The 16452-nt window shown below is 39.7% G+C and overlaps 1 protein-coding gene across 1 annotated transcript in view; it reads left to right on the forward strand.

The window, feature by feature from the left end:
• Positions 1–8912, forward strand: part of LOC140946724 (uncharacterized) — a 24179-nt gene extending 15267 nt beyond the window's left edge. Inside the window, exons 10-12 of the mRNA XM_073395829.1 lie at positions 3659–3853; positions 4894–5023; positions 6018–8912. Of these exons, the coding sequence (XP_073251930.1) occupies positions 3659–3853; positions 4894–5023; positions 6018–6797 (1105 nt within the window). The 3' untranslated portion in view covers positions 6798–8912. The remainder of the gene's footprint in view (positions 1–3658; positions 3854–4893; positions 5024–6017) is intronic.
• The last annotated feature ends 7540 nt before the right edge of the window (positions 8913–16452 follow it).

Genomic DNA, 16452 nt, shown 5'->3' on the forward strand with positions numbered 1-16452 from the left:
TCTGGGTATGGTTACACGATCTTAAACAAAAGTGCTCCAATCAGCAATCTGTTTTATATGGATGATCTAAAATTGTATAGCAAGAACGAGCAAGAACAAGTTGGAGAACTGGAAATAGTGAAACAATTCAGTGATGATATTGTTATGGAATTTGGACTTGAGAAATGTGCCAAAGCCAGTTTCAATAAAGGTAAACTGGCCTCAACTGGAAACATAGTAATAGATGATGACACAGAAATACAAGAGTTGGACCAGGAAGGAGTATCCAATTACCTGGGTCAAGATGAAAGTGATGGTATCCAGCGTTGCAAAATGAAAGAGAAGATAAGAAAATAATATAATAGGAGAGTAAGATTAATCCTCAGAACTGAGCTCAATGGAAGAAACAAAATAGAAGCTATCAATAGTCTTGCAGTCCCAGTTGTGCAATATAGCTTTGGCATCATTGACTGGAAAATCTCAGAACTGAAGAAGATTGACACAAAAAAACGCAAACTATTGAACATGCACAAGATGTTACATCCTAAAGCAGGTGTGGAAAGGCTGTAGGAGGTAGGGGCCTGATTGATGTAGAAACAGCATTCAAAACAGCAACAATAGGGCTTGATGACTACGTGAAGCACAAAGAAGGGCAATATCCAAAGCAGGTGCTTGAACATGAAAGATCTAAAGCCAAAAATTCAATATCCAAGAATGCTACTAAATTCAAAAGGGAAGTAACAATGCCACAGATTGAGAACAGAGAAGGTAAATCTGCCTCTGAAAATGCTAAAGCCCTGAAACACGTGTTTAAGTCCAAGATGAAGTCAATGAAAGAAGAAAAGTGGAAAAACAAAGCATTGCATGGCCAGTATCCAAAGATCCTAGAGAAGCCTCATGTAAACACAGTCACCACCAACAAATGGTTGTCAAGTAATTTGAAAGGAGAAACAGAGGGACTACTTGTAGCAGCTCAAGACCAGGCAATAAACACCAGAAACTACCAGAAAGTAATATGTGGCCAGCAAGTGGAGAGCAAATGCAGAATGTGTTCGCAACATGAAGAGACAGTGGACCATATTGTATCTGGATGTGACGTATTAGCCAAAACAGAGTACATCTCCAGGCACAATAATGCTGCAGCATATCTCTATTGGAGCATCTGTAAAGATCATGATATGGAGATTACAGACAAATGGTACGAACACGAGCCAGAGACCATGATGCACAATAAAGATAACAACATCACCATCATGTGGGACATGCCAGTCAATACTGATAGAACTATAACAGCGAACAGACCAGATATCATCGTTAAAGATTCAGTGAATTCCACCTGCAAACTGATTGATGTGACTGTTCCATCGGAGAGAAACATCGCACTGAAGGGAACTGAAAAAAAAAGCAAGTACAAAGACCTAGAACTAAAAATACAGAGAATGTGGCGTATGAAAACCGTAGTGATCCCTGTGGTTGTTGGTGCGCTTGGTACGCATACGAAAAAGGGCTAACAAAGAAAAGATCATAATGTCTCAATATATCTCTTGAAATATAATCCACGAAAATGTTTCTCTACTAAATATTATTACTATCACTATTAGCAATCACTACCAATATTTAACATCTTTTCGCTAATTCCACTTTAAAAATCTGCCACGATTTCAACATGAACCAACAACGATAAGAACATTAAATGATAGTAATAAATGAATATGCAATATTCAACATCTTTTCTCTAAATCAAAATCTAGCGTCCCACAAGTCCTCTTTCGATGTCAAAGTCCATCTCTTTTAGGTTGAGATTTACTCTCCGCATTGAACACGATCCCCTTAAGCATGGGAGGGATGTTCTCAGAATGGCAAATGAGATTCTGGTTCTCATCCAAGACATCGTAGTCCAGTAGTCCTCGCCTTTCTTTGCTGACAGGAGGTCCGCTAGTAGCTTGTGATAGATTTGACATTCATGCCACCTGTACTGGTGAACACCAGCCCCGTGAACGTGGCTTTTTGCATCTCCCTAACTCGGCTTGCGTACATACGTTTCTTCTCGTTTTCAGGCTGGGGATATATTTGCTGAGGGAATCCTTGTAGGATTCCGCATTTGGGTGGCACACCCGTACGTCAACGAATGTGGAACCCTGTCTAGATCAAAACCGACGTGCATGAATGTCAAGCCGGGTATCGGGGCTGTATTATCCCCGCTGGCTCACCGGTAATCTCCTGCAGAACAGTTTCAATTTTAACATCATGGCAGACCAGGTTAAGCATCTGCGCCTCAACATCCCGCAGCTCGTTATGACGTGGTATAACGAAGCCCCCCTTTTACAAATCATTGCATGATCAACATACTACTACTACTACTACTACTACTACTACTGCTGCTGCTGCTGCTGCTGCTGCTGCTACTACTAATAGTAATAATAATAGGCCTTTATAATGTTTTATGTAAAAGTGCACGCTAAAAACCCAGAACACTTACACTTAAAAGCAATCAAAAAGCTGAAAAATTAAAAAGCTTAAAATTCCGTACAGACTATTAAACCGTTTTACATTTAATAGATTGTTACTTTTTATTTTAAAAAAGCCTATTAATATCACTAGTTTTAAAACGCCGGGTATTAAAAATAAAACTTTTGAAGGCATTTGTTTAGCTCTTTCGGGGAAATTTCTTCAAAAGGAGTTGTGAATTCTCTTTGTATTAAAAACCATTCTGTAAAAAAGTGTTAAATTTAGTTTAAAGCTTATTTATGTTCATGTAAGCTAAATAAAGTAACGCAAGACTTAAGCTTAATTTGCATTTGCAAACAAAAACATTTTTCACCGGTTTTATCGATAAATTCAAGTCAAATAAACAAAGCGTTACCTGTTAAAACTTCCAAACGAATTTCCTAACCTTCCTCGTGTATTTCGGGAATAGCTTGTTTGATTATTTGTGAAATTTCTATGTTTGTTACGACAGCAAACCGGGAAGCCATTTTGCTCGTAACTTACGCGAGTTTGGCGTCGCTCGCTCGGAGGAACTGGAGGTGAATCACCTAAAGTTTTAATATAGGGAAACTCTTGAAACCGGGTTAATATAACTCGAGGTGTACATATTTTATACTAAATTGTGCATACCTTGCAAGCGCCTCACTTAGTTCTCTCTACATTCCCCTCAGTATATAAAGGCATTGAGGTCAAGATTATTATGAGCGAAAACGACCCTGCTAACCTAGGCCTTTATGAAGCATTTTACATTAGAGAGTGCAAGCCTTCACTCTATTCAATTTTAGAAACCATTTTTAAGCACTTTAGAGGTCCTTTGTCTAGAGACATTCCATCCTTAGAGCCTTGTATTCCATTCACAGTTTATTTCTTTAACTTTCATACATACCCTACACCTTCTTTGCATTAGCGCGCGCGGAATATTTTCTCATCCTTGATGATGCTGTTGTTAATTGCTCGGCGAAAGCTTGGATTTTGGATTGTACTTTTCTAAACATCCGTTTAAGGCCTCACCAGAGCAGTTTTATATTCCCCTCAGTGTTTTACCCGTAGCTGAAATAAGCGCAGCTCTCGAATAAGCGCCGATCTCGTATAAGCACCACACCTTCAACAGGGAAAATGAAATCGATCACTTACGGTAGTTAAGCTTAAAAGCTTGATGCGCTTGCCTGTTAATGCCATTGTTTGGAAGCAGGTTTTGGTGTTGGTTCGAATGGTGCGCTCAGCCAGTGGTCTGGCTCGTACGTGAAGCGTTTTCTTGCAATGCTAGAAGAAAAGGGTTCTGGCTTGGAGATGAAAGTTCCTCAGAATGGATGTATTCCAACGACAAGACAGAAGTTTTCCTTTCGGAAGATGTCGTGAAGCCTGTAAAACATGAAATACATGTTCGGTAAGAATTAATGGGGGGAGGGGGGCGCGTTTAAAGGGACTGATCCAACATGTTGATCCAACATTATCTAACATTGGAGGATTATCATCCAATCAATTGATGGTAAAAAGGAATGGATCAACTCCGTCAAAACGTAGAGGCCCACAACAGCTACTCAAACGTAGGCTTCGACAATAGATTCGTTCAAGCCAAAATAAAACTCGTCAGAAAAACCCATTTATAATTGAAACACTCTCAACTGCTTGATTACAACACAACCGAACAGCTACTCAAACGTAGGCTTCGACAATAGATTCGTTCAAGCCAAAATAAAACTCTTCAGAAAAACCAATTTATAATTGAAACACTCTCAACTGCTTGATTACAACACAACCGAACAGCTACTCAAACGTAGGCTTCGACAATAGATTCGTTCAAGCCAAAATAAAACTCTTCAGAAAAACCCATTTATAATTGAAACACTCTCAACTGCTTGATTATAACTTTTCAAAGAGTCTGATAATGATGTTCGTCATAGCAATGGGCAATAGGTCGAAGTTGGTGGCAACTCGTTAATTCATGTTCAGATTAGGAGTAAATACCTACATTTGTTGGATCTATTTAGGTTTCTTAGAAACTGCCCACCTAACCCTCTCCTAAGCCAACATTAACACTTACTCCTTGTTTAGGGCAAAATGTGGATTTAAAGGAGGGGTAGGTGGGCAGTTTTCCAGAAACCTAAGTTGATCCCATTCATTGTAAACTGCATCCATAAGCAGAGGTTTTTCTTAAGGTAGTTTGATGTTCCCAACCCCTTGAAACGGGTTGGGAATGAAGTACTCTATCAATAGGTGAGGGTCACAAAGCTAATCACTAGTCTAGCCTGTTAAGGGTTGGAGAAACCCCCTCTCCTTTTCAGGGGTGAAGGTCAGAATCTCCTGAAGGAGGTCCCTACTCCTGTTTCAGTTTTCATCTTAGGACTAAGAAAAGCTGTCTTGGTTGTCAAGTGAACTGGTCAAACAATTTCACGTTTGAATGTTATTTTTTTCCGGTTTTCGTAGCTTTCGCGATGGCGCTTACGTTAAGGTTGATGTTCTGATGATAAACCCCAGGGACCTACCGACAGTTGAGCTTCGCAGAAGATTGTGTGAACTGGCACTACCTCTCCCTCCTTCACTAAGTGAACGTTATGTAAGTATAGTTATTTCAAAATCACTGCAATAATTAAATGTAGATATTATATCTTCTTAGCGAAGATACCCTCCACGCGCTGGAATTTAAATACTGAGCTTCTGAAAAATTATGCTGATGTTAATCAATACTCTCGTGATGCAGCATTAAGACAATGTAACTGTTGTAAAGTGAAATTTTAGCTCTAGTTGTGCTTTTTTAAAAGAATCTTCTTAAGTAAGATAAAAGGTCGAAAAAGGAAATAATTGTTTCCGTCAAGCACACATCTAAAGGAAAGGTTGACTTGTGTTAGCGCACACAACTCTCGTAAAACTTGTAATAAAGACAATTGGTTCGATAAGAATAGACGAATCGTCATCCAGACATTTGTAGAGTTTATATTAAAGGGGTTATCAATACCAGTTTTTCAGATTTATATTTTACAAGTGCACTATATATTTAAGAGCCAAAATAATCTCATAATCTAAAATAGATCGGTATTCTATCTTTAGGGACATTGTTTCTTAAGAAACATTGAATTTCCTTGGATTGTGCACGCAATCTGTGAAAGTGTTAAACGAAGTTGTGCGCTTAGCGTGACCTGGGTCACTCTCTACTCTCTATTATCGTCTAACCCATTTGCACATCGCCTTCAATCGGAACATTTCAGTTTCTAACCAAGATTCGGCATCAAATAGTACAGTGGCCTTGTTTCCGTCAATCCTTTCCTTTGTTAACAGTAGAACAAAATGAGCCGAATTCTTAACCGTGTAGTCTGATAGGATATCGTCTAAGGATTGCAGATAAATCATAGGCTTAAAGTGTTAAGACACTAACAATCCTTCGATCTGTTGACTGAAAAGTTGGCATCGGCTGCTCTCGATGATAGCTTAGAGAAAGCACAAGTAAAAGAACGGTTATTACGGAATATTATTTAGATTAAATATAACGAATGTTTGCCATTATTAGCTTAAGTGGCAGTAAATTTCTTTCTATTCTCTCTCTCCGTCTCTAGGAAAGCGCTACTGATGGACGGTCAGCCTCTTTCGTGAGAGGCCCTTTAAGGGTAACACTAATCGGAGATCAGTGGGGATCAGCAATGGTCGGGTTGTCTACGCTGAACAGGGAGTTAGCAAAAAACCTTGCACGTCAGCCTGGGGTGGAAGTAACTATTCTACTGCCACATTACAGTGAAAGAGAAAAGCAAGAAGCTAATGACTGTCAAGTGAGCCTTGCCACACCAGAGCCAATGACTGGGTTTGATTCCATCCGAGCATTGAGCTTTACTAGAGAAGATCATGATATTGATGTTGTTGTAGGCCATGGTCCGAAGCTGGGAGTACCAGCCCAGGTCATAGCAAAACAATGCAAGTGCAGACGAGTTCATATGGTACACACTGCCAGTGAAGAGCTTACAATGTTTAAGGAGGGCGAAGCAGCGATACATGAAGGCAAGGAGAAGCACCGAACTGAAATGTATTTGTGTAAGGAAGCTGATGTCGTCGTTACAATTGGACCTACGCTAAAGGAAGCTGTCTCAGCCGATCTTCGGTGGTACGGTGGAGATGAAGATGTGATAGACATCACACCCGGAATCTTTTGGGAGCTCGCAAAGACGGGTCAAGCCAGTCAGGAGAGAGAACAGTTCCGCATCTTAGTGTTTGGTTGTTGCAACTTGGAAGATTTTAAACTACAGGGATGTGATGTAGCTGCTGAAGCTGTAGCAAGCTTAAAAGACGAAAGCTACCTTCTTGAATTTGTTGGGGCCTCAAAGTTAACGAAGAACAAGTTATAAAGAGGTTACTGAAGTGTGGCATTCCTCTCACACAGTTAAGGGTTGGACCACTTCCTGAGAGTCGCGACGAAACAAAAAAACTTTTGTGGAAGGTGGATCTTGCCATTATGCCGTCACGAACGGAAGGCTTTGGCCTCACCGCTCTCGAAGCACTCTCCGCTGGCCTTCCTATTTTGGTAAGTAGCAATTCGGGATTCGCTCAAGCTATTCGCAAAGTAGAATTCGGAGATTCGTGCGTGGTATATTCCCATGATCCCGTAGAGTGGGGTAAAGCTATCAGACGTGTGAAAAAGACACCAAGGAAACTCCGGCTAAAGGAAGCATGCTATCTCCGAAAGTACTATGACAAAGAGTACAATTGGGAGAAACAGTGTAAGATGCTTGAAAATAAAATGCGAGAAATTCTCCATAAAGCTCCGAGGAAACACTCAAGGTTGATACTTGTTGATAACTATGAACCTTCTCGCTAAAACCTACACTAACGGATTTCCCGTTAAACGGATGAAACACACGTCCGTTCGAAACGGGTGTACCGAAACGCCTGAACAATAGACAGTTTGCCTGAACAAATGACAGTTTGCCTTTTACGTCTTTGTTCTTCGTTGTCTTGAGCGTTCCTCTATCGTGGTGGCCTTGGCCATGAGTTTGGATAAATCTTGTTGTTTTTAAGGCCCCTCTTGTAAATTCTCTCTCTAATCGTTTTAGTCCTCTACTCAAATCCTTAGTTAACCTTTGTAATGTTTAGCTGATCCGTGTTTCGCCGTCTATTTCGAAAAATATATATCTGTGTGATTTTGCTAAAAGGTGCCCGCTAAGTTATTTTAACTTAAACCCCATTTACACGCGCTAAAAAAATCGGCACGGCACGCCAAATTTTTGGCACCGTGCTTCGTTTACCCGTGCCGAGACTACCTCCCGGAGGTAGTCTCGGCACCCCTAAAATTTTGAGCACTGGTGCCACATTACATTTGGACCAATACGTTTACACGTCGAAAATTGGGAGTGCCGTGCCTTAAAATCGTCAGCACGGCGCCAAAAATTTGGCGTGCCCTGCCGAGTTTTTAGCGCGTGTAAAGGGGGTTGTAAACATGGGCATCGCCAGTGTTCAAGCCCGTGTAGCCGAAAAAAAAACCCAGGGGGCTTGACGTCTTGCTAGGCGTCAGCAAAGAGCCCAGACCCATACCTAACTGTGGGTGGTTGGCCGGCTTTTTTGTGTCAAAAGTAAGGGGTAGGGAGGGGAGATTTTGTCACTTTAACTAGAGTTTCCAGTCAGAAAGCAGTGCAAAGTCGAGGAATTTTCCCTCCTCGACTCATATTCATAATGCTACTAGCAGAGGCACCTTGTATCAAATCCAGTCAGGTATATATATGTATTTATTTTTTGCGTAAAATTACTTCAAAAATATACGCAAAGAAAGAATTCAAAATAATAGATCAGTGACACCTCTTATCTTACCAAGTGTATCCTTTCACGTCGTTTTCTTTAAAATAACTTTCGAAGCCTTAAAAAGGCTAAGCAAAGCAAATTCCTTTTAGGCCTTGTTTGCTAGGCTGTCCCTCCTATTAAAGTTATTTTTGCAACAAAGTGGTGTGAATGTCACATTTTTGCAATGTTATATCTTTTGAGTGGATGGACATGTTTCATTTCGTTATAGTTTGGAGGCCTTTTAAAGCCGTATCTTTCAGTTGACGTCGTAAGGTGTCCCATTATGATATAAAACGAAGTTCTGGTGCCAAATTTCCGACGTCATTTTCCCGGCAATAGTGTCAAGATATGAAAAACTTAACACATGATTTTTTGAAAAAGTGTGCCCTCTAGTCCACTGTTGAAATTTCAGAGTTACAGCATTGAAGCTTGAAGATCTTAGTTTGAATTTCTCACAAATTTGGCGCTTAAACTCTCTAACCCGAACCAAGAGAGAGCTGACCCTCAGAGGGATTGTGTATAGAACAGGATATAAGGGGGATTTGCTGTCCTAGCCTTCACCTTCTGTTGGTTGAATAAACTTTATAATATCTTTAAGGTTATATTAGACCAGAGCTTCCTACCGTGAATGGTTGCATCTATATTTTATAAATAATTTTTTACATTCAGTGTAAATAAACAATCTTGGGTCTGGACTACACCATTACATTCTGGTTCCTTATTGGTGCTATATAATTTCAAAGTGTCATGTTAGTGACGTCAGTACTGTTGTTCGCTGTTTCAGGCATCTCGTGGTTTGGCCCCTCAGTAGTGTTCTATTCTCTTATGATCGATTAGTTCAGTTAACAGGCAAATAGCCTGAGAAAACAGCCGACATTTGGCGACGCTACCACTGGTTTCCCCGCCAAATGACGTCTGAGAAACAAGCGCAGAAATTCCATACCGATGACGCGTCACTACCCAGATCTGGGTAGTGCTTCTGATTGGTTGAATCAAATTTCCCACGCGGCATGACCAATCAGACGCACTACCCAGATCTGGGTAGTGACGCTTCATCAGTATTGAATATCTGCGCTCGTTTCTCGGACGTCATTTGGCGGGGAAACCAGTGGTAGCGTCGCCAAATGTCGGCTGTTTTCTCAGGCTGTTTGTCTGTTAACTGAACTAATCGATCATAAGAGAATAGAACACTACTGAGGGGCCAAACCGGCCCCACCGTGGAACACTTCCAGCTTTTCCAAAACAAAATGACAAATGCCCAGGGGGGATGGGCACGCTTAGAATTGACTGAGCCATAACCCGTGGACGTATTTATTTCGGATTTACGCATCTGCGTGTAAAGAAGCAAAAAGAATGCGGTGCCAAAATGTGTCGGATTCGTCACGAACCCAGAAAAATCCCCTCTCGTGTAATCATAGCCTTGTAAGAAACCCCTGTTAATACTGCCGACCGCTACATTTTGAAATCCCAGTGCGTATGTTCCTTCGTAAATTCACGACATTAATATGGTCATTCACTGGCTAAAAAAATGTACATTCTAAGTGAAAGGCAAATCTTGACAAAGAATAATAATATTCGATTAACAAACTAGACGTATATGTAAAATGCTGTGTCTTTCACTTGTAAAAAGGTATCTCATAACTATACTTGTAAGATATAACCCCCCTTCCCCGATAATACGACCTTACACTCTACTTCCGGGTTTTCTGAAGCTTCATTGGTCAGCGGCGTCTTCAAAGATGGCGTCCAGTGTGGTGGAAGGTTAGCATTAGGTAACATCGGCTGAAGTCAGATTGTTTCTTTCAGTAAAATTACATGAAGAACAACTTAAGTCCAACTCTGTAGTTTTGGTTTCTTCAGCTATTCTAGCGTCATTCTACATTCCAGTCTCGTTCCATTATGGAAGTAATGGGTTGTGTAAAATTCATAAGGTGTCCAATCTGGCTTCACTCGATGTTATCTAACGCTAACCGTGGTGGAAAGCCATTCTCGTCCCCAGAGCCCGTCGTTTCTTGGTCACGTGGTCTTTCGTTACAAACGAAGCCTAGTGGCTCTGGGGACGAGAATGGGTGGAAAGCTTAGCTGACATAAATCAATAGGACAATTGCACTATTACGTCATTTTACTACAACTACCAGAATCCTTGAGTTTGTTGTTTTCTTGTGCAAATTAAGGCTATAGTTCTTTAATCCTCAGCGGCATTGACAAATTTAAATAACAAAGCAAAACCGAAATGAATTATGGTACTTGTAGTCAAATATCGTCATCGTGTAATTGTCCTATTGTTTAGGGACATATCTCTGAAGTTTTCTTCAACCGAATCAGAAGATGTCGTGCAATATTTGAAGAGGATTTACGGAGAGCAATTTAAACCGCTGGGAAACTAAGATTTGTTGTCACTCTATCGCTCTTGGCATAGAGGACGCGATAGGCATCGAATTCCAACGTGTACATAGAATGGGAAATGGCAATGGTAGCCGTACAATTATAGCCCGCTTTTTTAGGTATTCGGACAGGGAACGTGTGTTCAAGTGTGCTCGTAAGCTGAAAGACACAAACTTCAAGATGTTTGAAGACATTCCAAACGAGTTATACGAACTAAGGAAAATGCAAATGGACAAATTGAAAAAGCCAGGAAAGAAGGTAAACGTGCGTATTTTAGTAAATCCGAGCTAGTGAGATTGAAAGTTTACGAAAGGTAGTTTTTTTCTTCTGGAAAGGCTCGATTGTTTTTCACTTTTGGAGCATGGGGGTAAGGGTTTTTCGTGTTTTTTTCTTCCCTCCTAGCTGTGTCTCTTTTTGTTCCAGTGTTAAGCTGGTTTGGGTGTTTGGTATTCGTAATTTCTTTTTTTGCTGTTGTTTTTGTTTATGGATCTTTCGGCATTTTGTATAGTATGTTAATCAACTTATATATGATAAGCGGTTCTTTTGATATGGATACTCCCGGGTGGATACTGTAATTTGCAGGTCCTTTGTCTTTTCTTTAGGCATTCAGCCCCAAGGCTCACACCTCTTTTTAAAATGTACAGGTTTCATTCTTCTCTTTTTACATCACATCATTCCTTCTTCTGATTAGCTTCTTCAATCCCACCATTTTTTCGCTCATTACATCGAGATGGTATTGGACACTTGTAAATTGATCTCACTGAATGTAACGGGCATAAATAACTTTCGTAAAAGGCGAACGATCTTTACGTAGTGTCGAAAACAAAAGGCCGACCTATATATCTTTTCTGCAGGAAACTCATTCAAAGAAAGACTCTGAAAGACAATGGAAAAATCAATGTGGAGGTGCTATGATTATGTCACACAGAAGTCCAAATTCGTGCGGAGTTGCGATACTTTTCAAAAAAGGGTTTGATTGCACTATTTTGTCAAAATTCGAGGACCCACTGGGGAGCTATTTGATCCTGAAGGCGGAGATCGAGGACAAGTTGAATGTGCTGATTAACATCTATGCACCGAATAATGATAAAGACATTACAAACTTTCTTAACTATCCGAGAACGATACTCCAAAATGAAAATCTGGAAGACGAAGAAAATATAATTATAGGGGGAAAAATAAATTGTTCGCTGAATCCAGCCCCAGATAAAAAAGGTGGTACAATAGGGCCATTTATACGAGGAAAAATAAGACGCGTCTTACATAAGACACGTCTTAAATAAGACGCGAACTTTCCGTATAAACGGCACATTTCGTCTAAAATAAGACGCGGCTTAGCTAAGACGCGTCTTATTAGATAAGACATGCTCGTATAAATGGTACAGTTCGCGTCTTATTTAAGACGCGTCTTATGTAAGACGCGTCTTATTTTTCTTCGTATAAATGGCCCTAATGTTACCGAGGAAATCAGTTATTGAAACCATTGATTGTTTACGAGACGAACTTGATTTGGTTGACATTTGAGAATTAAAAATCCTTCTTTAAAAAGTTTCACGAGGAGCAAAAACTCGCCAATGATTTTATGCCGCTTAGACTACTGGCTGATTTTAAATAACCTTCAAGATTCGGTTTCAAGTAACGAATATTATTCCATCCACTAAAACCCACCATGCAGCCATTTCCTTGGATTTTAATATTAGTCAAAACCACGTTAAAGGTCCGGGTTACGGGGAAATAACTGTTTTCTTCTAGATGATGATAACTACCAAAGGAAGGTTACGGTTAAAATGCCTGTCTGGCTGGCCAAGGGCAGATGTGACCTGCCGGATCATATGCAGATGTATTTGGGATTGGATTAAGTATATCTTAGAGCACATGCAATGCAGTTTTCAAAACGTAACTCAAAAGAAAAAAAGATAAGGAGAACATACTGCAAGATGAATTTAACAATGCCAAGCAAACGTTCCAATGTGACCCTACCAATAAAAATGCAAGCGATTTTAATACGGCGAAAGAAAAATTGGAACATTTTCATAAAGAAAAGCTTCAAGGTATCATCATTGGTGCGTGGGTGCGATGGTGTGAACACGGTGAAAAAAGTACGAAATATTTTCTAAATCTCTAAACGATCAGGAGAAAAGGAACAACGTCAAAAACATGTGCGAAAATTGAAGATTAATGGTTCGATCACTACTGATCCGTTCGAAATTCTTTCTGACCAAAAACCTTTCTATCAAGAATTATACAAGAGTAAGAAATTGGGTAACAAGCAACCAACGAAAATTTTTTTAAATAGTTTACATCCCTCGCCTCACAGATGAACAAAAGCTTTCGTGTGAGGGTAGCCGCATTAATGGAGGAGGAGTGTGTTAAAGCGTTACAAAGTTTTCCAGGTAACAAGAGGGTGCCAAATGGGTTAGCAGTTAATTGATATTTGGCCAAAAAACAGTAGTTGACTGATAATTGGCCAAAATATTAGTAGTTAATTGAGAAATGAAAAGTTAACAGTCAAGTAACATTTTATTAATTATACTGAATACGATCGTTGATGTTAATGAAAGCAACAAAGGTTTGCAAACAGAAATGCTATTTCCTGACTTTTTCTGTTCCGCTGATGACCCGGTGCATGGTACTATGTGCAAGAGGCACCACGGCAGCACCCGGCAAACAGAAAGCGTCAATCATAGAGCTGGTTGTAGACAATTCAACGAATAATTCGTCTTCTAATATTAACATAGCCTGCTCCAGGCTCTTAGATAGTGCTCTCCCCGGATTCCTCCCGGTTTTATTTTCGTGTTTGTGCTTTCTCAATTCAGCGGACCCGACTATCTCGGAGCCTGGAACAGGCTAATATTAGGGGTACGTTAAGGGAGCTGTATCAGGTCGGTTTATAGGCCATTTTGTTTTTATACTTTCGTCAATTTCTAGGGATAAACAGTCGTAAAGAAATTACTCCTTATGGGGGACAAAATCACAGCTTCTTGAAAAACAACCAAATATATTTGCATAATTTACAAGTTTCAAAATCACAAACACATTGAGCTCTCGCTTCTCTTACTTTTCAGTCCCTACTCCCGCCCCCCCCCCCCCCCATCCTTTTCTTGGCTTAAGCCTTGTTGCGTAAATTCCCCCCGTTTCTCCCACTTCCCACCCTTTTAGAACTCCCATCTCCCGCTCTTTCCTCTTCCCCTACCGTACCCCTACCTCCCCTGTTCTTCTGGGCCCCGGATAAATTACTATCCAGCGGAGAGCGTAAGTGGTTTTCCTGACGCATATCCGCTGAATAGTAATTCAGTCATCCGGTGGATAGCAATATCTATCGTATGAAAAACCGGGGCCTGGTCTCCCACTTCCCTGCTCTCCCCCACTCATACGCCGCCTACGACAACTGATATAAAGAGTTAGACCAGATAGTATTTATTATTTATTAGTCTCTTACTTGGGTTTAAAAAAATAAATATATATAAAAAGATAGAACAAGGAAAATAGAATGGAAACGAGAATGTTTGTAATTATGATCACAAAAAGGGACTACCACTAGTAAAAACGTGTAGTTCCTTCTATTGTTAAGGTGGCTCGATGCAGTTTTTCAGGGTCAATACCTCTCAAGTTTGAGCATAAACTACGTCGCCATAAACAAAGTTTTGGAAAAATTGCCACCACGGTTGTATTAGATGAAGATTAAAATTTGTTTTTATCAGGGTTGCAACGGCATCGGAGTTGTCATAGCAACGAAATGACGCTATTACCTATTTTACTTGCAGCAGTATATCTCGGCACTGGGAACTGTTCTTCGAAAATCATTCACAGGAGCCTTTTCCTCCAATAGCAGCCTCGATGTTCGTGAAGTTTAAGCGAAATCTGTACGAGCGTTATCGAAATATTTTGGGATAAAGATTTTGTGGTTAGAAATACGGTAAAAAATGGACAATCTTGGTGTTCGGCTGTTATCTGTAGAAAACGAAGCGCTTTTGAAATGCAATTTCACCTCATAGTAGTTTCAATCTTTTTAAAAACGTGTGTGAAAGATCAAGGAGAAAGCTCCAGCCGATTGCTAGAAAGAAGGGTTTGATTAGTATGTATCGAGGCGCTCTTGTTAGCGGTTTTTTGAACATTTTGGTCTACTTTAACAAATTAGCAAATAATTTTTAAACCGTTCGATAGATTTTTTTAAAAATTTAAGATTCTTGCGATTAACCTTCCTTTTATATAACCATTTTAGTTTCAAGATTATTGATATATTGTAAGGCAGTAAAATAAGGGCTACAATTCGCTAATATTTTGGCAGAAAGTTTGTGTTTACAAGTGTGAGCCTCTCATTATTCAGGGTATTGTGTCCAAGTTTCATATTTTCGTGCACATCAATAGCTAGCATTTTTGCACATTTCAAATGCATTGTTAGTTACTGCTGTTCACGTGAAAATGAAACTTGGAGACAATGCATTACATAATTAGAGGCTTTCACTTGTAATGACGAAACTTCCGATAAAAAGTAACGAATTGTAGCGCTTATTTTACTGCCTTACAATACATCAATAATCTTGAAACTAAAAGGTCATATAAAAGGAAGGTTAATCTCAAGAATGTTAAATTGCTAAAATAATTTGTTAAAGTAGACCAAAATGTTTACAAAACCGCTAACAAGAGCGCTTCGATACATATTAATCAAACCCTTCTTTCTAGCAATCGGCTGGAGCTATCTCCCATGATCTTTCACACACGCTTTTCAAAAGATTGAAACTACTATGAGGTGAAATTTCATGTCGAAAGCGCTTCATTTTCTACAGATAACGGCCAAACAACAATATTGTCCATTTTTTACTGTGTTTCTATCAATAAAAACTTTATCCCAAAATATCTCGATAACGCTCTTACAGATTTCGCTTAAACTTCACGAACATCGAGGCTGCTATTAGAGGAAAAAGCTCCCGTGAATGATTTTCGAAGAACTGTTCCCAGTGCCGAGATACACTGCTGCAAGTAAAATAGGTAATAGCGTCATTTCGTTGCTATGACAACTCCGATGCCGTTGCAACCCTGATTAGAACAAATTTTCATCTTTATCTAATACAACTGTGGTGGCAATTTTTCCAAAACTTTGTTTTTGGCGACGTAGTTTATGCTCAAACTTGGCAGGTATTGACCCTGAAAACTGTATCGAGCCACCTTAAACCGTATATCACGACAACATCGTTTATGTCACGAAATTAAGTGCTACACAACACGCAATAGCGCTTTGCACTAAGATTTTTATCGTTAAAAGAAACAAAATCCAGCTTGGTTTCGATAATATATATCTTGAAAATAACCAACGTGTGCCAAGACGACGTCCAACAGGGAAAAAACTGTACAGATGAGTTATTTTATTTTTTATGTGGTGTCATTACTGTCGGTAAAATTATGTTAAAATGTGTGGAGAGCAGGGTTTCAAAGCTGTTTATAAAACGGGCATTAGGTTAATATTAATTTAAAGGCAAAGGTTTCTCAATTTTTTTTTAGTCGAGTGCTTATGTTACGCTACAGGATATGAATTACTGTTTTCGTCCCGGATTCGTATATGGTATCTACCTGGCCGCGCAACAACAGAACAAATTTATAAATTTCCGGTTTGTGCTAACGTTGGAGTGCTTTTCAGCTTAGATAGTCTGTTACAGGCTTGCGAGAAGCACATAGAAACTCGATTTTCTCTTTAGCAATTTCGGTTTTGGAGTATTAAATAACCATGTCATGTTTCAGTGCATAGATCTTCGATCAAGTCGCTTTATTTTCTGATTTTAACCATTTACTTTAGTTACTTTGACCAGGTTTTGCTCCCTACAGCAGTAGTGCCTTTTATATATTGCA

The sequence above is a fragment of the Porites lutea genome, chromosome 8, assembly GCF_958299795.1.
Source record: "Porites lutea chromosome 8, jaPorLute2.1, whole genome shotgun sequence".
Lineage (NCBI taxonomy): Eukaryota > Metazoa > Cnidaria > Anthozoa > Scleractinia > Poritidae > Porites > Porites lutea.